The 24,582-nt window shown below is 38.8% G+C and overlaps 1 protein-coding gene across 2 annotated transcripts in view; it reads right to left on the minus strand.

Annotated features, from left to right (window-relative positions):
* The window catches only part of TMTC1 (transmembrane O-mannosyltransferase targeting cadherins 1), a 300,213-nt gene that overhangs the window by 236,144 nt on the left and 39,487 nt on the right, over positions 1-24,582 (minus strand). For both annotated transcript variants that reach the window (XM_043441635.1, XM_043441634.1), the window contains exon 5: positions 24,102-24,293. In XM_043441635.1, the coding sequence (XP_043297570.1) occupies positions 24,102-24,293 (192 nt within the window). The remainder of the gene's footprint in view (positions 1-24,101; positions 24,294-24,582) is intronic.

The raw sequence follows: 24,582 nt of genomic DNA on the forward strand, positions 1-24,582 counted from the left end.
TTAGGCATCTTTTAGGCGTGCCCAATAGTAAAAACGCTTTTAAAAAGAATAAAGGAGCTTTATTCAGATATACTAGAGGTGGCTTTGCCGGACTATTACAATTTGGGGCTCCAATTACAGGAGCAACAAAAATGACACAATGTGGTACCTTGAGTATCAGTCTCTGTTCTTAGATCCAGCCCCTCATCAGTGTGACAGGAATGAGAACCCAAGAGGCAAAAGGGAACAGCGCCAGATGCTGGGGGAGGCTCGGTTCTGGAAGGAACGGCTGAGAAGGAGCAGCCCCTATGTGGCCAGAAGCTCCGGCGCTGTCACCTGAACTCAGCCCGTGGGGAGGAGGCTGCCACGCCTGCTCCCCTCCAGGGCCTCCCAGGCCGTCACGACCAGGAGACCACACCAGGACAGCTGGAAGGTGCGTCCAGGCTGAAATCAGGGGGTGCGGGGTGCACAAGCTTGGCTGGGCCTGAATATCACCCAACCTGCTCATGTGACACATCAGAAAAAGGAAGAGCAGAGAGACCACAGGTTGAGAGTCTTACCCTTAGGACATGGACTCCATGTCCAACTGCAGGTCCTGGATCCCTCGCTGCCAGAAGCAGATCAACAGCAGTTGGCAGAAATGCAGATTCTCAGGCCCTGTGGCAGGATCTGTTGAACCAGGAGTTATTCTCAAAGAGCCCCCAAAGATTCCCACATACATCAAGATTTGGAATGAAAGCACTGCTCCACACCACACTGCCTAACTCCTGCAATCCGGCAAAGCTCAGATTTTACCGACAAACTTCTTGGGTTCAAGTCTCAGCTCACTAGCAGTCTGACCCTCAGTTAAACTCTTAAACCTTCAGTTAAACCCTTAAACCCTCAGTTTCCAACATCTATAAAAATCACCACAATACCTATCTCATAGGGATCTTGTGAGGGTACTCAATAATTTAAATATTATTCTAACTACATTAAAATGTCTGCTTACTCCTCTATCTCCCTGATGGTCAGGAACATCTTAGTGGCTGGGCGGTTCATCTGTGTGTTCCAGATCTCTCCCACTTGTCCTCCAGCCCACCTTTCCTAGAAGGCTCACCTCTATGGTCTACATCAGTCAGCTGCCTGACTGCCCCCCGCACCCCACCGTTCATAGCAGTTCGCAGCAGGGAGCCCTGGACTAAGTCTGCCTATTGCCCAGGGTCACTCCGGTGGGTGCGTGCTGGTCTCAAGGTGACCTTTCCTGTAGGACACTCGCTTCCCGGGTTCTGGGTGATAACTGCTCCTCAATGTTACTGCCCTCACCTGAGGAAACAGTGCCTTTGTCAATGATCCTCCCCTTATCGTCCTATTTTGAATGTGTCATCTCTTTACCGGTGTGACTCTGACCAACACACCAAGTCTCATCCAATCACTATTCCTGCATGTCAACCCGGCCAGACCCATGCTAGTGGCTGAAGAAACAGAAGTAAAATTAAAATGGCAATCCTGGCACTCATGGAAGTTATATTTTGGATCTCACACTGTGACTGACACAGAGAAGACAATCTTTTAAATGGATAAATATAATTTCCTCTTTTCCTTAATCCTGTATCAGAAGCACTTGCCCCAGAGCACACCAAAAGCCTGCTGGTTACAAAAGCAGACATGCCAACAGACCCAGACAAGGGCAAGGGATTAGCCAAACAAGGGAATCACAGTCTCACGGAAGCAACAGTGAAAACAAGTGCTCTACAGATTTGAATCCAAATCCGCTATTTTCATTTAATAAAATCAAAGGCTGTGAAAATATTTTACCTGAGAAAGTGAGACTTAAAAGATAAACACCACAAGAAGGTGAGTTTTGCAGCTTTTCCCTAATATCAAACCATTGCAAGCTGCATAATTCCCATGATCTGCCAAAGAAGAATCCCTTTCACAAAGATCCTGGCTGGTGCCTTATAAAAAAAAAAAATGTATTTTGTGGAAAACAGCCACACTTCCTAGGAGGCAGAGAGAGATTTCTACCCTTAGAACCATCTCTGAGAAGGATCACCAGAGGTTGACAGCATTGCCACCTGCAGGAGAGGCTGGTGGGGATTAGCTCTAAGACCATGTAATTACTTCCTGATGACAGCAAAGGTTTTCACCAGCTCCTCCTTTGGCTGTTCCCAAATCTGAATAAAGGCCAATAAACCTGTAAAAATGTTTCTTAGGTTCTAAATTTTTAAAGGTCAACTTAGTACTGGCTCACTTGGGATATAAAAGGGGGAAGAATCATAACGAGGAATTTCATTTAGTAGTTGTTCAAAAAAGAGGGAAGGTTCTTACTCTGTTGGTATTTTGTTAGAATTTGTTAGCATTAAACACAAGTTTTTTACTCCCTACTTTATGCAATGGATTTATGCAGCAAGTACAGTAGGTCTTTCTGCAGCAAGTACAGTAGGTCTTTCTGCAAGGATCATTTCTATTAACACTAAATGAAGTAGGAGTGAATTCTGCATATTCTTGAGGACGGTCATGAATGAAAATTTGGAGGAAGGAATAATTTGTTAGTAGTAAATTTAAATTAATGAAAATCTATATTTTCTGCAGTTTTCTGCCAGGGAACTCTAGCTCCTACTACAGGAGAATTTAATTCAACAGAGGAACAATCTGAATAATAGTCTAAAAGTCTAGCAAAGTGGATTTTTTAACAACATAATAGCAAAGCAATGGAGAGTAAAGCTTATGTCCTTGGAATAAAAAGAAAAAGAAAAGAAAAAGCTATTCAGAAACTGATCCTTTATAAAATAAGGACTAAAAGAAAATGTTTTAAGATCTGTGAATCTGATATTAATGTTATTTTCTCCTATCATTTACTTGAAAGAAGATAACCAAATAATATTGATATATAAAAAATGTTTATGCTTGGAATCCATTAAAATACAAAAAGGAAAATGCATTGTATCACTACAAATGTACACAGATTTTTCCAGTCACTTTCGTTACCACTTTTTATTATACGTTTAAAGATTTTGGGCACATAGTTAATTAATTTAATTCTTCTAAACCAGAATATCAATTCCCATGTGGTTCCGGCATACTCTTTCTATCTCTATGCAGTTTTTCTTGGCTATTTTTTTTTTTTTTTTAGCCACATCACATGGCACTACAGAATCTTAGCTCCCTGACAGGGACTCGGACTCCTGTAGGACACCTCCAGGAAAATCCCATCTTGGCTATTATTTTCTTTTGTTCATTCCTTTTTCTCTACTACAGTATTCAAGCAACTTTTCTTCTAATTTCCATAAAATAAGATATGTATTGTGATTATTTCACTTGCTCAGAATATTCTTTCTTTCAGGCTTCCCAGATGGCTAACTGAAGAACACTTAGTCAATATTATCTATGCAGAGTATGGTATTAAACACTGTTGGGATTAAAAAAAAATGATTCACACAAAACTTTGAAATCTTTTCGAAAAGGGCACACATAACAAATGTTGCAAATATTTGGTTGCCAGCGATAATTGCAAAATCAGTAAAGCACTACCAAATGCCATGGGCCTTTGGGTATTACTCAGGAAAGGATATTCAAAGGCAGGAAGAAATTGTTGGGTGAGTGGAAAAGGAGAAGGCACAGAGGTGAATGACCAGAGAAGAAAATGATGGCAACCAGAAACACAAAGTGTATTTCAGTGGAAATGAGAGAGCCATTTGGCTGAAATAAATCTTTCCAGTAGGAAAGAATTGGGAGATGTAGATAAACAGATGGGCTTGAAGCCAATCAATTTATTAACACAAAAACAAAAGTATTATGGGAGCTTCTCACAACAAACTGTGGAAAATTCTTAAATAGATGGGAATACCAGACCACCTGACCTGCCTCTTGAGAAATCTGTAGGCAGGTGAAGAAGCAATAGTTAGAACTGGACATGGAACAACAGACTGGTTCCAAATCGGGAAAGGAGTATGTCAAGGCTGTATATTGTCACCCTGCTTATTTAACTTATATGCAGAGTACATCATGAGAAATGCTGAACTGCATGAAGCACAAGCTGGAATCAAGATTGCTGGGAGAAATACCAGTAACCTCAGATATGCAGATAACACCACACATTTGGCAGAAAGTGAAGAACTAAAGAGCCTCTTGATGATAGAAAAAGGAGAGTGAAAAAGTTGGCTTAAAACTCAACATTCAGAAAACTAAGATTATGGCATCTGGTCCCATCACTTCATGACAAATAGATGGGAAAACAATGGAAACAGTGACATACTTTATTTTCTTGGACTCCAAAATCACTGCAGATGGTGATTGAAGCCATGAAATTAAAAGATGCTTGCTCCTTGGAAGAAAAGTCATGACTAACCTAGACCGCATATTAAAAAGCAGAGACATTACTTTGCCAACAAAGGTCCATCTAGTCAAAGCTATGATTTATCCAGTGGTCATGTATGGATGTGAGAGTTGGACTATAAAGAAAGCTGAGCGCCGAAGAATTGATGCTTTTGAACTGTGGTGCTGGAGAAGACCCTTGAGGGTCCCTTGGACAGCAAGGAGATCCAACCAGTCCATCCTAAAGGAAATCAGTCCTAAATGTTCATTGGAAGGACTGATGCTGAAGCTGAAACTCCAATACTTTGGCCACCTGATTCGAAGAATTGACTCATCGGAAAAGACCCTGATGCTGGGAAAGATTGAAGGTGGGAGGAGAAGGGGACGACAGAGGATGAGAGGTTGGATGGCATCACTGACTCAATGGACATGAGTTTGAGTAAACTCCGGGAGCTGGTGATGGACAGGGAAGCCTGCCGTGCTGCAGTTCATGGGGTCGCAAAGAGTCGGACACGACTGAGCAACTGAACTGAACTGATGGGAGCTTCAGGAATTGACTCTGGGGTCAAACAGATCCTGTTCTAAATCTGGTTCAGCTACCTACCACCTGGGTTTCCACATCCATAAAATGCTGATAATAACAGCACCAGTCTCAAAGAGATTCTCTAAGCAATAAATTTTAACGCTCTTCTCACAGTGCTTAGCACATATCAAGAGGTTTTTTTGTTGTTGTTTTTCTTTCCTTTTTTTAATGTTAAATCTGTTCTTATTGTTAGCCACACTGAAGGGCCTGGATCATGTGTCACTGTTAAAGAGGTCTTGGTGTAGAGCAATGTGGTGCAGCACTCATTTGGCCAATAAGGAGCACTGTCCTGACCAAAGGGAGGGGCCACTCTTCATACAGGCACTCTTAACAAAGTGTAAAGTCAATCCAACAGCAGAGATTTGAACCAACTTCTTACCCAGCCACATCACCCCGTTACACCCAAGGGCCTCCAGTACCAAGCTCTTATCCCCTTACCACCTCCTCACAACTGTAGGTTCCCAATATGCTCCAATATCTGCTAACCTTCATGCTGCAGTGAACATGGAACATGGGGCCTGGATTCAAATGCGACTGCATGTGTTCCTCCTGACAAGCGATTTCCTCTGAGCTCAATTTTTCTCACATGTAATACATGGAAATAATAAAACTAACCTGGATATATTCTTATGAGGCTTAAATAAAATAAGTAAAGCAAAAGCAACCAGCACATCATTTAACACAGAATGCTAGGCATGTACTGTTATCTGCTGCTGCTGCTGCTAAGTCACGTCAGTCGTGTCCGACTCTGTGCGACCCCATAGACGGCAGCCCACCAGGCTCCTGTCCCTGGGATTCTCCAGGCAAGAACACTGGAATGGGTTGCCATGTCCTTTTCCAGTGCATGAAAGTGAAAAGTGAAAGTAAAGTCGCTCAGTTGTGTCCGACTCTTCATGACCCCATGGACTGCAGCCTACCAGGCTCCTCCATCCATGGGATTTCCCAGGCAAGAGTACTGGAGGGGGTTGCCATTGCCTTCTCCGGTACTATTATCTAGTCAACACTGAGAACAACGCTATGAGGTACATGCTTCTGTTTACTCACATTTTATGAATACAACTGAGACTTAAAGAGATTAATCTGCCAGTCACAGATGATAGGCATGGCAGAGCATCAGAATCAAGCTGTCTCACTCCTCCCCACCTTCTCAAAACTCCACAAAGGTAATTACATTGACCAGTGTCAACCTCACCAGGCTCAGGACTGCCCTGACTTCATTCAGTCTCTGTGAGAATGTCTTTGGTTGACATAAAAGCCATAATCAGAGGGAAATCCTTAACATTCTCTAGGAAGCTGCTTACTTATTATCACATTTTTTATCCCTTATACAAAAGACTAAGAGTCATTTCGATGGTATAGAGAGGACTTAGGAGTTAAGCTAAACTCCCAACTGTTACCACATTCATGTCTCTTTTTTTTCTTTCAGAATTAACATATTTTGATAAAAATTTTCATCTTCTGAACACATTCTGCCTTCTCCTCTCTGAGCTGCAACCTGACAAAACATGGTAATCAGGTTGGCTTTATGCCTCAGTGTGAGCTTGAATTTCTTTTGATCTACTTCTCTATTCACTCCTTATCAGTCTCTTCCTCAGTTTCTGTGCCATCAATAATTTTTCTCTACTCAACACATTATGTTCTTTTCTTTACCTGCTTCAATACTGGTCTGCTCACTCTATTGTTTTTCTTGAGAAGCTTCCCATTCCTTTGTTTTGACAACCCAAGGCCATTTTTTTCAACATAGTTTCCACAGCATATAAATGCACATGAAGTTGTTTACTTATTTCCCTTTGAGGACATATAATCAACACTTCACTGGGAAAAATAATTTGCTTCTGATATTACTGCTGGAGTCTTTCTACCTTTTCACAGTGCAAAGAGGCCCTGCTCTCTTTCACTTAACTGAGGAACTTTACACTCCTTAAAATACATGTTGTTAGGTCTGCTTTCACTGAGCAGACAAAAGGCATCTATTTAAAGTATGATTCATTCTTTCCTATTCCAGTACTGCCTTTTGTCTTTTTACATTTTCACCTGTCTCTTAAACTTCAGGAAAGAACAATTGTGACATCCACAGGGGCGATTTGTTTGTCCTGAACATCCTGCTGAGTTTGCCTGTCGCTAACAAGGACACATGCCTTTTCTAACTTGAAGAATAACTGTCAAGCCCTGATATTTTTCATGAGGTTGAACCTCTGACCCCTTCCCACAGTGTTGGGCCCTCCCCTGAGTTTCCTCATATTGGGCACGCCCTTCCTTTGAGCTGGCCCAGCAAGCAGATGAGTGCCTGCACCAAGAAGCCAGAAGACTCTATATTATCTTGACAGTTCTACAATCCAAATATAGAAAATATATGCATTATGAATCACATGATAGAGAAGCCTGAGCAATTTTTGACTTTAAGAATATACATTTACCATGCCTTTCATGTTAGACTGGCACTAGCAATTTTTCACAAAGCTCATTTTAAAAAGTAACAATTTTAATTTCAATAATTGGTTTCTTGAGATTTTTATCTTCTTTCGCTTTTTACAAGAAAAGTTGTTATGACAGATATTTCTAGAAGGCAGGAATCCCTCTGCCTCAAGACATCTATTTGCACTTTAATCTGTAGTGTGATTAAGGGGATTACCTGAAACCTCTGGGGCAGCTCCAAGTCTAAGTAAATAGAACATAATTGGGTAGATCTGTTTGTGTGGGCTCTGCTTCTCAAAAGTATTTCAGTTCCATCATAAGAAGTAGCCTGTTCTTTGCTAGTTAAAAATATCTAATTGTTAAGCAACCAATAAAATACCCACCATATTCTCATTAAACCCCAGAACTAAACTGAGTCCAGATTAAGTAAGCAGAGGAAAGGCCAAGACAGAAGGAAATACCAAGACCCACTCAGAAGGCTGGATCCTCATGATGGCGAACTCAGCTTTCTGCAAGGAGGTACGATCCTTACACTGACAACCTGATCACTTTTATGAGATTTCTCACCAAAACCAGCTTTCTCTTTGTAGAGGAAACATACAGGAATTGGTTTTAAGAGCAAAGATTCAGGAGCCAGGCTGCACAAGTGTGGTTTCCAGGTTCTTCACTGATGATGTAGCATAAGTTATTTATCCTCCCTGTATCTCCACTATCACACTGGAAAATGTGGATAACAATGGTGTCAAATGGTACACAGAGTTGTTACGTGGATTAGGTGAGCTAGCATACATAAAACTCTTAAAGCAGTGTTTGAATATAATAAATGTTAGCTACTATTAATAATTATACTCAGTATATTCTGGAGGGTTAAGTATTGGAATTCAGTAGTTTATCCAATAAGAGAACAGTTACCTCATCATTTAGCAGGTGTTCAATAAATACTTGTGAAATTACACTCATTAAAGTGATGACATTTCATAAAACACTCTAGTATATAAGTTGATGGGCATGAAAGAAAGTTGACTATACCCGTAACTCAGGTGCAAAACCTTAAAACGTGAGATGAGTATTGATAAGAGTCGCTCCCTAGGTTATCCAGACCTTTCAGATGTTCTTCAAGTCTATTATAGACTATGAGTTAAGGAGATCAAGACAAGGTGAAACTGGAGCTTTTATGGGTAGTACATAGATATGCTAATTCACATCTGTGTGAAAACTGACTGTATGACCAGATTAACCGAAGGCTGACATATAATTTAGGTGGAATAGATATGGTAATAAAAAAAATCCTATATATATACAAGACACAGGACAGGCATAGCCCCTGAGGAGACAGTGAAGGGAATGAGATCAAAGATAATATTAAGGTAGACTTCAACTCTACCAATACAGCTTCATGCCTTAGGTATGAAGCAAAAAAAGGATTGGAAATAAATATGACCATACATAGCATGGATGTTTGTTATATTACTATTCATGTCTGCCTGTGTATTTTAAGTCTCTCAGACCAAGAACAGGGAAAAAAGAAAAGCAGCCTTTATTACTTAAAGTGTCCTTCCTAAAAAATAAAAATAAAAAACTAATGACCTAAAAAATGACATCATGGTTTATGTAGAAAATCTGAAAGAACCGACAAAAAAACTCCTAAAACTAATAAGCAATTATAGCAAGGTTTCAGGGTACAAGATTAATATATAAAAGTCAAATGCTTTCCTATATTATCAATACCAGCAATGAACAAGTAGAATTTTAAATTATAAACACAATACCATTTACATAAGTGCCAAAAAGTGAAATACTTTGATACAAATATAATGAAATATGTACATGAGAAGAGCTACAAAACCCTGATGAATGAATTTAAAGAACTAAATAAATGGAGAGATAGCCTATGTTAACAAACAAGGAGACTCAATATTGGCAAAATTTCAACTCTTCCGAAATTTACCTATAGATTCAACACAATCCGATTTAAATTCCAGCAAGTTATACTGGGGATACTGACAAACTGATTCTAGAGTTTATATATGAGGTCAAAGACCCAGAATAGCCAACTCAACACTGAAGGAAAAGAATAAAATTGGAGAACTGACACTACCCAACTTCAGTAATTACAGTAAAGCTACAATTGTCAAGACAGTACAGTACTAACTAAAAAAAAAAAAATTAGACAATGTAATGGAATAGAGAGCTCAGAAATAAACCCACATAAATAGTCAACTGATCGACAAAAGAGCCTACAATGGAGCAAAGATAATCTTTGCCAAAAAAAAAAAAAAAAGGTAATGGAACAACTAAATATCTGCATGCAAAAAATATAAATAAATACAGACATAGATCTCCCACCCTTAACAGAAACTAACTCAAAGGGATCACAGATTTAAGTGTAACATACAAAACTATGAAACTCTCAGAAGACATCATAGGGGAAAACCAAGATTATGACAGTTGGTTATAGTGATGACTTTTTAGATAAAATACCAAAAACACAATTCATCTAAGAAATAATTGATAAACTGGATTTCATTAATATTAAAAACTTCTTCCCTATGAAAACTGTCAAGAAAATAAGAAAAAAAAAGAAAATAAGAAAACAGGCCACAAACTGGAAGAAAATATTTGTAAAAGACACAGCTAGTAGAAAATTGTTACCTAAAACATACAAAGAACTCCTAAAACTCAACAATTAAAAAACAACCCAATTTAAAACTGGTCAAAGGTCTTAGCAGAGACCTTCCCAAAAAATATACACAAATGGCAAATAAGCATATGAAAAGAAGTTCCATATCATATGTTATCAGGAAAATGAAAATAAAAACAATGAGATACCACCTATTAGAACAGCCAAAACTGAAAACACTGACAACAAACACTGACCAATCACCAAATGCTGATGGTGATTATGGAGCAACAGGAATTCTCATTCATTGCTAGTGGGAAGCAAAATGGTACAGCCACTTTGGAAAACAGTTTGGTGATTTCTTATAAAACTAAACATGATCTTACCATCAATTCAGTTCAGTTGCTCAGTTGTGTCCAACTCTTTGCAACCCCATGGACCACAGCACTCCAGGCTTCCCTGTCCATCACCAACTCCTGGAGCTTGCTCAAACTTGTGTCCATCAAATCAGTGATGCCATCCAACCATCTCATCCTCTGTCATCCCCTTCTCCTCCTGTCTTCAATCTTTCCCAACATCAGGGTCTTTTCCTATGATCTTACCATGTGTGCATGCTAGGTTGACTCAGTTACATCCAATTCTGTGCAACCTTATGGACTGCAATGTGTCAGGCTCATCTGTCCATGGGATTTTCCAGGCAAGAATACTATGATGGGTTTCTGTGCCCTCCTCCAGGGGATCTTCCCAACCCAGGGATCAAACTCACATTTCCTACATCTACCTGCATTGGCACGTGAGTTCTTTACCACTAGCACTGCCTGGGAAGCCCTGATCTTACCATATGATCCACTAATTGCACTCCCCAGTATTCATCCAAAAGAGTGAAAAATTTATGTCCACATAAAAACTTACACACAGATACAACAGAGCCTTATTCATAATTGCCAAAACTTGAAAATAACCAGGATGTTCTTCAGTAGATGAATGGATATATAATTATGGTATAATTGGACAACACAATATCATTTGAGCACTAAAAAAAAAAAGTATCAAATCATGAAAATGGAACAAATTTAAATGCACATTACTAAGTGAAAGAAGCTAATCTAAAAAGGCTGCATACTATATGATTCCAACTGTATGACATTCTAGAAAAGGTAAAAGACAATATGGAGACAATAAGAAAACTGTCTTACCTTATTATGGAAACAATAAAATGAATGATTGTCAAGGGCTGGGGAAGGGAGGGGATTACTAGGTGGAGCACAGAGGATTTTTAGGGCAGTAAATTTCAAATGCAAATCCACTGTTTGTAACTCTAGGAACCATGCACCTAACCCCTGAGCATGCCTTTGTTCCATCATTAAAGGTAAATAAGGTAAGAACTCTAGAATTACTTTCGGAGAAAACTGCATCAATAGAGGCCTTCAAGTCAGCACACAATTTTCCCTGTGTGAAAACTAAACTGTTTCTTATATTCAAACTCTAAGAGTCTAATATATAGATTTGGTCAGAAATTATCTCTGCCAAAGTGAATTCTTGACAGCTAACAGCTGCAGTCTAATGCTAAACTGTGCTTGCTACGTCACTTCTGAAAACACAGTCAACATTAGGTTGCAGAGTTACCAATCGATCATGCCAGAAAAAGATACTTATTTGGCATCTGCTCATTTTCTTTGCCAAGTAGAAAAGCAATTATCTGCAGCAATACAAAATGCAACTGCTTGGGCACAATACAGACAAGAAGAAGTCATTATTTTAATCAGAAATTGGAAGTCAAAGTTATAAGCTTAGCATACTGAATGTATAACAGAAAGAGATTATTACCTCCATGAAGTTTTTCATTAATTTCTGTCCTTTAGAGGAAAATCATAAATTGAAAAGTTTTAAATTAATTAAGGTGTGTATAAACAGCATTGTCTCTCCCTATCATGGGCAAATGTACTCTTGGGTCACCTGTCAATTTTTCTTAAATATGAGAATTTTTTCCAAAATTACAAAAATGTACAAAAAATATTTATATAAGATACTGTCTCAAAAGACAAGGAGAAAATACTGAACTTTCACAAACATAGATTCAGGATTCAATTAGGGTAAAAGTCTCAGCATTTTCATTTTTTATTCTCAAAAGTATAATAATAAACATGAAGTAGCTTGAATTTTTAAATCTTTATACTTTAATAATTGGCTTTACCATTAGTCGTTTCTTACCTATAAATCTGAAAACAAGATGAGCCTGCCCTGCACTGGTTGCCCTCTGTTACAGGAGCCAGTCAGCCCCTTGGCGTCTCTCCAAGCTCCTCCATAGCAGGGCTCCTGCCTACCTTCCCAGCCTCACCTGCACTCCTTGTGTTCTGAGCTGTCTGTAGTTACACACTCACACACAGACACATGCACGCACACTTTACAGGTACATGCCCCTTGTGTCCTCCCTCCTGCTGTGCTTTACGCCTGAAAGACCACCCTCTCTTTCTTTAGCTCATCTTCTCATCTGTTAAAGACTCAGTTTCTACAAAACTTCCCAGGCTGACTAAGGTATCCTATTCTATGAGTCCCATGATTCAGTATACACAGCTGCCACCCTCAGTAAGTTTATCTTTTTTATTTTCACGACTTCCCCACTGGGATATAAACTTATCCATGCTGGGCCAATGTGAATTTCTGCGTTTGAGAACTTGGAGCCAGAACACATTAACTACAGTCCATCTTGTACAGAGTATTGAACTGAGAGGCTCTATTAAGCCAGGACTGAGGTGGCCCTAAGAAAAGTCAGTCTTTAAAGACAGGAGGAAAGGAAAGCAGCATGGATTTAAAAAAGCAAAAGAAAGACCACGAAGCCCCAGAAAGGTAAAAAAAAAAAAATAAATGTTTTAAGTTTGCCAGTTCCTATGTCCAGAAATTAGACTCAATAACCAGACTGGGGTGCCATTAGAGTCCAATGTATCTTTCTAACGAAAACCTCAATTTGTTGAAATAATTCCTTTAAAAATTTTATTCTTTGTAAACAAATGATCACTATGACATCTGTATACAGTAAGTGTTTAATAAATGTTTATTACTCAAAAGAATCAACCAGCTGTCTCTGAAGAGTCAACAGTTATCAGTTTGTGAATGCACAGCTTTAATGACCTCTATGACGATTAAAGGCAAAAATACTTAGAAAGCAAAATTTAATCTTGTTTATATTAATATTTTTCATCAACACATTTGACTAAAATTCAAAAGACCTAAGTACTTAAGAATTCAAGATGGAAAAGGAAAAGAAAATAGCAAAATGCACATTAGTGAAATTTCCTCCACGGTCTGCTTGGTCACTTATAAGGGTATATACCATACATAAGGGTATATACCATTATGGTATATCAATTCGGGGTCAGCCTCCAACTCCCACACAAGTTCCAACTACATGCACACCAACGGAGTGGAGCAATTAAAGAGAAAAAGAAAAGTGGCAGCACTGCCTCATAAGAGTTTGACCAGAGTACCAAATGACATGAGACTACCTGTCTTCCTCGTGTCCTTTCACAGATAAGAAAAACAAACATCCAAGGAAGTAAAACAACTGGCCCAAGGACCAGAGTAAAGCAGAATCAGAGCAGAACTCAGTTTACTTCCAACCAAGCCATGGCTGCTGACACTACCATGCATTTCTTTACATCCAGCACAAAGTAGGAAATAGTTCTTCTCTTTTGAAGAATTCAGCAATTATACAATATTCAGATTTTTCACAAACAACTATGAGCACAGGATGTGAGTTTTATTATTCAATTCATCATGTACTCTTAGTCATCGACTATGTTCACACATGCGTTTTCTGTTTAAAAATATCTGGGAATTGGTATCCAACCTCAACTTATCTTAAAGCTTTACCTAAACCATTGTGGCTATAAATTAAGTGCCATAAAGAAGAGAGAAACAAAGAAGCCTCCTACAGGGTTGGTGGGAGTGTAAAATGCTATAGTCACTACGGAGAACAGTATGGAGGTTCCTTAAAAACTAAAAATAGAGCTACTGTATGATCCTAAAATACTTCCCCTAGGCATGTATCTGGAGAAAACTATAATTCAAAAAGATATATGCTCTCCCAACATTCACTGCAGTACTATTTACAATAGCCAAGACATGGGAGCAAGCTAAGTGTCCATCAACAGATGAAGGGTTAAGAAGGACATGGTATATTTACACAATGAAATGTCAATCAACCATAAAAAAGAATGAAATAATGCCATTTGCAGCAACATGGATGGATGTAGAGATCATACCAAGTTAAGTAAGTCAGGCAGAGAAACAACAAATGTCATATGATATCACTTATACGTGGAATCTAAAAAAAAGACACAAATTAACTTATATACAAAACAGAAATAGATCCACAGGCAAAACAAACTTACGGCTATTAAGGGTAAGGGAGGGGAGGGATGAATTAGAAGTTTGGGATTAACAGATGTACACTACTATATATAAAATAGATAACCAACAAGGACCTACTCTATAGCACAAGGAACTATACTTAATACTTTGTAATAACCTATAAGGGAAAAGAATTTGGAAAAAATAGATATATATGTATGTATAACTGAATTACTTTGCTATACACTTGAAACTAACACAACACTGTAAGTGAACTATACTTCAATTTTTAAAAATTTTTAATAAAAAATTGTTTTTTAATAAAAAAATTTTTTAAAGAAGAGAGAAACAAACTGTATTGAGGTTATATGTAAAGTTTCTCCCTGACTCTACATGAAAACCAAAAGTACAGTTTTATAATTAAACAACTTTTAAATAAAAAATTTTTCATTATAAATGCAGTATGGAATAATTGCTTTCACAAAGTGACATCCTCTCAAAATTCATAAAGAGAAAATTACTTAAGGGAACCAAAGGTAGAGTACAAAAAGAAATCTATGATAAAGACTTAACTGTCAGGAAATAAAAGCTCTGCCACTTGAAAACTGAAACACATTGGTTATTCATTAGGAACTGAGGCATGTCTAGCTCTTAACATAAGACACAAACATTATTTCTTCCCTCTGTTCAACTCTGGTTGATTGTTTGCATGTGGTTGTTTTTTTTTTCCCCTAAATTATTATATATGAATTGCCTTCATCCCCTAAAAACCCATACTATGTTCCCTTTAAACATTTTACCAATAATTTTAGAGGTTAAATCATTAAGAGCAAACCTTTAACGCCAGTTTCCTCATGGAGACTGTTGCTTAGGGTGATTTCAAAATCAATATGCATTTTCTAGGTTATATATAAAGTAGTAAAGATCATGGTTTCAGTAATGCAAAGAGTATTAAAAATTCATAAATCTACAACATGAAACACATTTTCCTATATGGCTATAAGGTCATCAATCTAAAGCCTAGTGAATTGTTTTTATTAAAGTAATGTTTTATTCAATAGTAATTCTAAATACATAAATTTTTTTAATTAAAAAAGCCCACTCTTAGTCCCAGAAATGAATAATAACTCTAAGTACACAACTTATAATGAGGATGGTATTCATCAGTTATGAACGTGTTAACACAGGCATTCTGTTTTCCTGCTAAATTTTGATGAACTTTTCATCTTTGCTATAAGAATGCTTTTCTCTTTTACAATCATTTTCTTCTAAAGTACTGTAAGCTCATAAAAAGAGAAAAAAATAACTAAATATCATAAACAAATAAAATCAAGACTATACCACTTTCATAAATACAGCAAAGGAAAAGTGATCACTATAAAAAGATTCTAAACAGTAATTCTTCCACACTGGCTTTGGCATAAAACATGGTGGTCAGGAAAGCTAAGTCCTAGCCCTACCATTTATGAAAAGCCACAACTAAAAGCCATGTTAAGCTCTTTTCAGGTATTCACTCCTCGTTCCTCACAATAACCCAATAGAGCTCTTTTTCTGTATTTTTTCCAAGCATTTACATTTTAAAAAGTCACATTTAATCTAGAAAACATAGTACCAGTTCAAAACTCATGGCAGACAATTTTCAGAGCAACAAACTGGAAATCCCACCAAATTACCTGAAACCATCATGATCTATTGCCTGCTGTAGAATAATGTTCCTATGAAAGAATTATTTATGTACACTCTGTTTACAAAGTTAAGATGAACTGATACTGCTTTTATTACAGCCATTCTACAACCTCTCAGCAGGCTACATTAAAAAAGATAAATTTAAAAAATTTAGCTGCATGACAGTTGCATTAACTAAAAGAGCAAAGAAACTGGCAGCAAACTCCCTACAACACCTTAAGAGCCCTACCTGTGTTCTGCAAAAGAAGGGAGAGATGTTTGGTGTCCTTGAAGTCACCCAAGCTCTAACCCACATAGGACAGAGATCGAGTATCCATATGGTGACTGATGAGCTGATGGAAAATGAGGCCTGGCATCCTCTTCTAAGAGCTTACTGAGGCAGTGACACAACTGGATGCCAACCAGAAATGCCTACATTCTGATAGTTTTCTCTTTCAACATATGTCCCCATGCATCCAACTGGAAAGCAGATGCCCAAGCTTGATTGTTCTACGCTGAGAAAGCAAAGAACTTATCATCCACTGACTCAAATTCACAGGGGATAGAAGACTGCCAAGAATTGGTACCCAGTCAAGATTAAGCAGAATGAACCAGGGTCTGTCAGCAGTTAGGAACTCTACCAAGTGCTGTCCATAAATTAAAAGGAATTTTACCTCTTTAGCATGTGATTTATTTGGAAGAAGCTTTTAGTGCTACATTCTGAATGAAGCCAAGAGACACTTTATTGAAATGATTCATTTTAGTGCTGAGTTCAGTTCAAGAAGCAAAGCAGATTTCAATAAGCTTTGAGACAAACTTATCAAAGTAATTCCTGCTCTCCCATATACTCTGGGTCTGGTTCAGAAGGAATAATATCATCGTCAACTAGTGGTTAGGAAACTCTCTTCTAATTCTCTATGCACAGAAGTGAACACCTCTCTGGTAAATTCCATACTCAAGAAAAGCTACTTTAAAAGAACTTGGGAGCCAAGCTTTGGTAAATTAAACTCCCAAAGAACATTAAAGACATATTAATGATACTGTATCAATAAACAGTTCAAAATTAAGAAGCCTGATAACACTGACAGTTCATTTGAAAAATAACTTTTTAACCTAAGTTTTTAAAAATAAATTTCCCACTATTTCCATCATTCCTATATCAAAACAACACTGTTCACCCTTCCTGGTAAAGTGTGTTCTTCTCGGTAGGAAAAATGCATGCAGCCATTACCCACCTTCCTTCTCCAGACCCTTTCCAGCCACTAAGCATGTCTGCAGTTCAGTCACGCCAAGAGCCACTATAGGGTCTCAGTAAAAGCTACAGTCAGCTCAGTACATTAAAAAGAAATTGACAAACTATGAAAAAATTCAGGGGTGTATGGAACAAAGGTAAGAAGAGGATATCCTTTGGATGTTATATACAAAAAATAGAATCATGAGTGTAAACAGTTATAAAGTTGTTTAATAAGAAATAACTTTGACATTAGTTAGGCTAGTTAATCTGGTCAGTGTCCTTATAAAATATAGCCTGGGAGTTACTGCTTTCTTGGGTCCACTATCATCATGTGCCAAATAAGTCATAGTGATCTGGCTGCAGCCACCTAAGAACTACACCTGAAGACGGAAGTATTTACACCATTGAAGAAGACATAGAATTCCAAAGCAAAGCAAAGGAAATGAGGAAAAATGAAGAGCAGTGAAAGAATTCACCTTTAAACAAGGCAAAGGAAATGAGGAAAAATGATCAACAGCAGTGGACTAATTCACCAAGTCTCTATAAAATAAGATCTGAGTTCATATCTACTTCCATGAGGTGTCTGTGTTCTTAAGGTGGGTTCATCACTAGGTTTACACTTGCATTAAGAGATTTTAAAGTAGGAAAAGGGATTTCTCAATATGAACCCACAAACTTCACTTTTTACTGTTGGAGGCATTTCCCCTGTAGATCTATTAGTTAACTCCACCGCTCTTTCATTTGGTTATTCATTTATTAAAGCAGTAACTGAATGAAATTGAAAATGGCTCACCTGAGATCAGTCAGCCAGAAAAGTGTGTAAAATGGTTGGGGGGAGAGCTCAATTATTCACAAGTAATACAGATGGCTTTCAACATAGATCTGTTGCTGTCACCTAAAAATCTCATTTCACTAGCTTACTAAGTTTCTCTCAAAGCTGACATGAGGCTATTAATAATGATCTAAAACACTTGCCCAACTCACAAGATCAATGTGTGGAAAGTTCAAAATCCAACTTCAGGAGTTTAATCTACAAAACACTTCTTACTTCAGGGAAGAAGAGTACCGTGCAGTGTCTACAGAAGTAGGACTATAGCCCACCAGGCTCCTCTGTCTCTAGAATTCTCCTGGCAAGAATTCTGTAGTGGGTTACCATTCCTTTCTCCAAGGGATCTTCCTGATCCAGGGATTAAATCCAGGTTTCCTGCACTGCAAGCAGGCTTTTTACCATCTGAGCTACCAGGGAAACCCCAAAGTATTAAAACAACACTTAAAAGGTCAGTGATCCATTCCATCAGTGAAGGTCAAAATATTTATATGCCTTTCTAATTCCCCTGAATTTAATGACTTCACAGTTTCACTTTAGTGACAACCTGTTCTCTAGTCCTAAACTTGTCTTTATTTGCAGGCCTCTGTGCAAGGAATACAATAAAGACTTTTAAAACACATGGAAGTGAAAAATCTAACCACTGTCTTACCCACAAAGATTGAAAACAAGCCCATTTTAAGTGAAAACACCATGATCATCATCCAGCTAAGTTCCATAAGGGCAGGGCTTTGTTCACTTCACTATCATATATTTTCAAAATAGTGCCTGATCATAGGAGGCGTTTGGTAAATGCTGACAGAATGGATGATTCATGACAGATGTTGCAGAGCAGCAGAATAAAGGAGACAGCTCTTGAGCCAAGAACTCTCTTCAATACCAATTGCAATCACTGTGATTTAAATATCAGGTCTATATGTGAAAAATGACTACGTATACTTATAGAAACAGATGTGAGTTATGAGAATAAGATTTCAGGTAGAATTCACTGAGTTTTCTAAGGTGGAAGGGAAAGGATATTCATGTGTGAATCAACTGTATGTAATGAAGAGGGTGGGAGAAGGAAGATTTACATTTCTCACTTCACATGGAGCAACTGAGCAAAAGATGGAATCAACTGAAATTTCATCTGATTCCAGAGTGTCTACCCTAAGTCCTAGGTTCACTGCACTTGCCACTTGCTACCTATAAGACAATCACTAAGCCATACAGAAAAACAGGCAACTAAATAAATGACTTACAGTATGACTTTTCCCTGGGTTGGGATGGTCCCCCTGTGTTTGGTAACTTCTGAATACATTTTATATGATAGTATATAGACTAATTTCTGACAACCTAATGCCATCCATGCAACACAAATACACACTAGCAAGAAAAAAAAAATTCCATAAAAACACATTCCTTGCCTGTATACTGTAGGTTCACCAGTTTCAGTGTTTAGAAAGTCACATTCCAGTGTTTAGAAAGTCATAAGGAATAATAATATTTATAATTCTGAACTACTACTAATGATGCTGCTGGCTGCCACACCAAATGGCCACTGTGTGCCAGGCACTTATTTACAGACTTATTACCTGCTTTTACTGTAGCTCTGAGTCCTGACAAGCAATCTGACAGTAAGATGCTACAATTAGTTCCCCTTTTTGGGAGATTAGAAAACTGATGTTCACAGAGATAAAATAACTTGTCCAGGACCTGGTAAGTGAAGGATTCACGATTTAAACACTGTCCACAGAGATCTTCAGAACTAAGATAACATTGCCTCTTTGAGTTTTTATTTTCTTTACCTGATCACCTTCTGAAAAAAGGACAAGCATAGTTTTTAAAACTAATTTTGACACTAACCAAATTTGTAGTCAAATACATGATGCTTTTCCTTTCCAGAGAAGGAAAATATATGACAAGTTTCCTCTCAAGGAAGGATAATGATCCTTCTTGCTCACAAACATGTTCACTTAGTAAGATCCTGACCCAGTTCCACTTGTATTGTGCACTGCTCTCCAAGCATCATTCTTTCTAAATAGGCTGAGGCTCGGAGTTAAAAAAACTTTTTTTAAAAGCATATCACCTAATTCAGTGTATAAGCACCAATAGTCTATATTAAAGCCAGTCAGGAGAGGCCTTATTTGTGGACCCATGGATGGCTGCAAGAATCTTCTATCCCTGAGAGCTGAGGAGGGAGGCCAGCTACACAGAGCAGGACACCGCCGTCCTGCCTCCTCCCCAAGGCCAAGTTCTCACCTGGGATTCCAGACTTCAGAGCAGAGCAGACAGGCAAAGCACGGGATTAGTGGCTGTGCAGTTGTAATTCCAATCCTGACTTTACCACTTACCCACTACGTAAATGTGTTAAATGACCACTTAACCTCTCTAAGATCTTCCATTTCCACCTGATAAGCAAACTGTAAGATTTACCCTAAACAAATGTTGTGATGGCTGCATGGAATAACACATGGGAAGTGCAAGCCCACTCCCTGGTACATAGTGATAGATAACAGATGTAAAGCTTTCTTCTCCTCCTGAAGGACTGTCTTCACTGGAGTACTGGAGTTCACACTGTTCTATAAGAAATGACTATTAAGTTTTCAGGAATTTTGCAGGCCAGTTATTAAAGGCAGCCATTATTAAAATTAAATTATATAACTTATAATAAATTATATGTACATATAATCTATATTTATATCAATTATGATATTATATCTTTTATAATAAAATGAATTATATAAGCTTAAATAAATCAAGCTAAAAATAAAGGTAATAAGTACACAAATCATATCATTTCCTAATCAGTTTCCTTCATTTTACTTCTGTCTATGCTCTTGAGATTATTTACATCTACAGTCTCTTGGGCAGTGGAAATGCTTCAAGATGGCGGGCTATGGCACACCTCTCCCAACTCCAGTTTCAGCTATGTCACACTTGTAGCTTGAAATCAGCCAGGGTAGGAGTTACATGGAAATTTGCAAACACAACAAGTGGGGATTTACTTTCTTTGGACAGCCAATGATTAAGCATTTATCAGCACACCACTGGTATGCATACTTCATCTTATTCCTTTTTGCTCCTGCACCCACCTCTATATTCTCTACAAGTTATTTACATACATACACACATCCATTAAATTTAAAATGAAAACAAAAACCTCACATGCCTGCAGTTAACATCTTTTGCCCCATTTCTTTATTGCCAAATTTACTAAAATGTTCTATTTTTGCTTAATTTCAATACTTTCTTACCATCTACTCATTAATTTATTCATTTCACAAATACTTGTACAACTACAATTAACCAGACACTATAAGAGGATCTGGGGATACAACTGACAGCAGAAGCCAATACAGTCATATCTATATGGAACTCAAGTCACTGTATGTACCCAGTCTGACTGGTGGAAGTCAGTCACACTGCAGCCTGCCTTCCGTCCCTTCATGAGAGGCTCCAATGCTCTATTTATTCTTCTTTTTTCTTCTCCTTTGCCTTCTTTAAAAAAATTTACAATTTCCCCCAAATGTTTTGCCCTCTTTTCTTACATGCCCTGTACTAAAAAGTCAAGATTAGTTCAAGGTTTTGACAGCTTATCACTCTTCTTTCTTGCTCAGGAATTTCATGCATTTCTGTGACTTTATCCTTTCCCAAACCAACTTTTCCTCTAGCCTTTCCATCTCAGTAACTGACACTACCACCCACCCAGCTGTTGAGGCTAGAAACCCGAACACCCTTGTTTCTTGCCGTTCCCTCACCCTTTTCCCCTAAATCGGCAAGTCCTGTTAAATCTATATCCAAAACGTCTCCAAAATCCACTGTACGCCTACATCTCAGGCTCCATCACCCTCAGCCAAGACCTCTTTTCTCCCCTCAGTCAGTATGAAAGTCTCCTTGCTTTGCTCTTGCCCCTAAATAAAGCACCACAAGAAACAAGACTGAACATTTGTAATATAACCACATCTTGCCACATTAAACAAACAAGCAAACAACAACAAAACCCTCCAAAGTCTCCCCATTCCACTCAGAATAAAATCCAAATTCTCTCCCATGGCCAACACACTCTTCATCATCTAGGCCTGCCCACCCCCTGAACTGCCCACCCCCTTCCCATCCCCACTTGCTAGTTATCCCAAGGCTGGAACCCTCTGTGCAGATCTGAGCAGGGTGAGCGCCTCCTCTCATCCACAAGGATTCAGAGACCTTCCCTGACCAACCAATGGGAATTCACCCCAGCCAGGCTCACCCACCACTCTCCACCACACTGTTCACTCCTTGTTGGTTACTTAGGGTCTGTCTTCTTCTCCTGGAAGGAAAGCTACATAGGGGCAAGGATCTTGTCCTCCTTAAACCCCAGTACAGCCCTGGTGCCTGCCTGGAACATGCCGGGCACATGGCAGACATTTAGTAGATCTTTGCTGATGAATGAATAAATGGAGTAGGTTCTAAGAGACAGGTAAAGGCAGGACTAATTGGAAACAAAGACACCCCAAAACAGGGAGTTTTCTGGGACTGGAGAGAAGAGTAAGAATAGCAATCTGCTACTTAAGTGCTAATAGTATGAGTCAAATTTCCATCTTTATTAAATTCTTACTTGCCCATGGCTTGAGTTACTTTGAAAATGAAGTCGCTCAGTCGTGTCCGACTCTGCAACCCCATGGACTGTAGCCTACCAGGCTCCTCCGTCCGTGGAATTCTCCAGGCAAGAGTACTGGAGTGGTTTGCCATTTCCTTCTTTTAGTGGCAAGCTAATTTAGCCAAGTACCTGTTCTGATAAATCTACGATAATTTTCATGGCTAGGTCAAAAGATTTTTTAAAAAGAAAGAAAATTTTGTACTTTAAAGATCTTCCTGAACCCTCAGAAACATTCCTGAGAGGCAGTGTCCCCTAGGCTACCTCATATACCTGCGCGTAATAAATTCCTACTGAGAGGGTAACAGGCAGGAAGACTAGGGGCCCCGAACGGAGGAAATAGGCTGGAAGTGTCAGACATTTTTTAATCTCTCTTAAGTGGCAGGAGTAAACAAACTACAAGTGTCAGATTTTTTTCCCTTCTTTATACAAAATTAAAAGGAAGTTTCTTTCAAAATTTCATGTTGCCATGACAACACCTTGTTCCACCTGAACTTAACTTTTCTCAAACTTTGAGCTAACTAATGCAGTTTTTTTTCCCTATGGAAATGTTTTTCTTAAGCTGTGCTAATGAACAATGTATTTACCTTAAACTCTGTCTTTCCTCAAGTTGGTTCTGCCTAAGACCAAGACTCAGAAACGATACTGGCTCAAAAAAGCAATATGTTTTACTCATACAATTCTTCTCCTAATCTATGTTAATGAGACCATGGAAACCTGCCTCTTCAAGATTCATGTCAAACATTTTATGACCCGGGATGACTCACCTTGTACCAATGCTATCTCAAAATGCATGTTGTGGGTGAGGGGCCTGGTGCCATTCTCTGAGTTACGCGACATTTCCTTTCTCTAATTAGCAGCCTGCGAGTAGGAATATAACTTCCTGTTAAAGACTAGCAGGGGGACACTCTTTCTGCCCCCTTCTGATGTCTATGTCAGAAGCTCTCTCTTTTATACTTCCATAAAACTTTAATATACAAAAGCTCTGAGTGATCAAGCTTCGTCACTGGCCCTGGATTGAATTCCTCTCCTCCAGAGGCCATTTTTTAATCCAAGACCAAAAATGAATCCCGGCATTTTTCACGGCTCAGCAACAACCTTCCATTATCATACACCAAAAGTAGGGAGTCAGGGCAGGGGAAGGCAGAGCTCTCCTCCCAGAGAACTGAGGGGCCTGTGCTCTGACGTGCAGGGCTCTTCCCCCAGGGAAGCAGCAGAATGCTTGTACTGCTTAACTGAGGCCTCACAGCCTCATCTCTCCTTCCAAATAACAGCAGCCAGCAGGGCTACTTCTTCCAGCTACTCCTTTCTTATCTGATATGACACAGGGAAGGACAGGGATAGGGAAGAGAAGGAAGGAAGAAAGAGGAAGGGAAATGGGAAAGGGAAAAGAAAGGAGGCTAACAAGAGTGGGGGTGTCACAAAGAACTGACTCGGCGCTTCACTTCTCCAGTGATCCCCCTGCAACAGGTGATGCTGGATGGTAAAAACACAAGGTCAAGGAGCCCAGTCCGGTACCTCATCAAGGACCACACAGCTCCAGGAGACACGGGGAATCCACTGCTCTTGGGTTCAGACGGCATGGCATGGCAGCCACCCCAAGCTCCTTTGTGAGGGAACCGCTGCTGCTTCCCATTCTCCCGGAAAGGGTGTGCTGTCGGGGAGCTTCCAGGCTGCTGTGGGCTGCGCTGATGGATGACCCCGTTGCTCCTAATTGTGAGGAGGAAACAACGTCAAAAGGAGCAACAAGACCTGCAACAAGGAACAGCGGTCCCCATCCCCTCCCCAAGCCCTGTTCCTTGGAAGCAACTATTCCCAAATCTTTTAGCTCTTCTGTTTCTGGTATTTATCACAATATTTTTAAAATGACATTAAATAATAATGTTATTTCCAATTTTAGAACTTGTCATATTGTTTCATTACAAGAGAAGATGAAGATTCAATCCTTTCATGTGGTCACCAATACACATACAGACACTCTTCACTTCTCATCCTCCTC

This window comes from Cervus canadensis, chromosome 21, assembly GCF_019320065.1.
Source record: "Cervus canadensis isolate Bull #8, Minnesota chromosome 21, ASM1932006v1, whole genome shotgun sequence".
Taxonomy (NCBI): domain Eukaryota; kingdom Metazoa; phylum Chordata; class Mammalia; order Artiodactyla; family Cervidae; genus Cervus; species Cervus canadensis.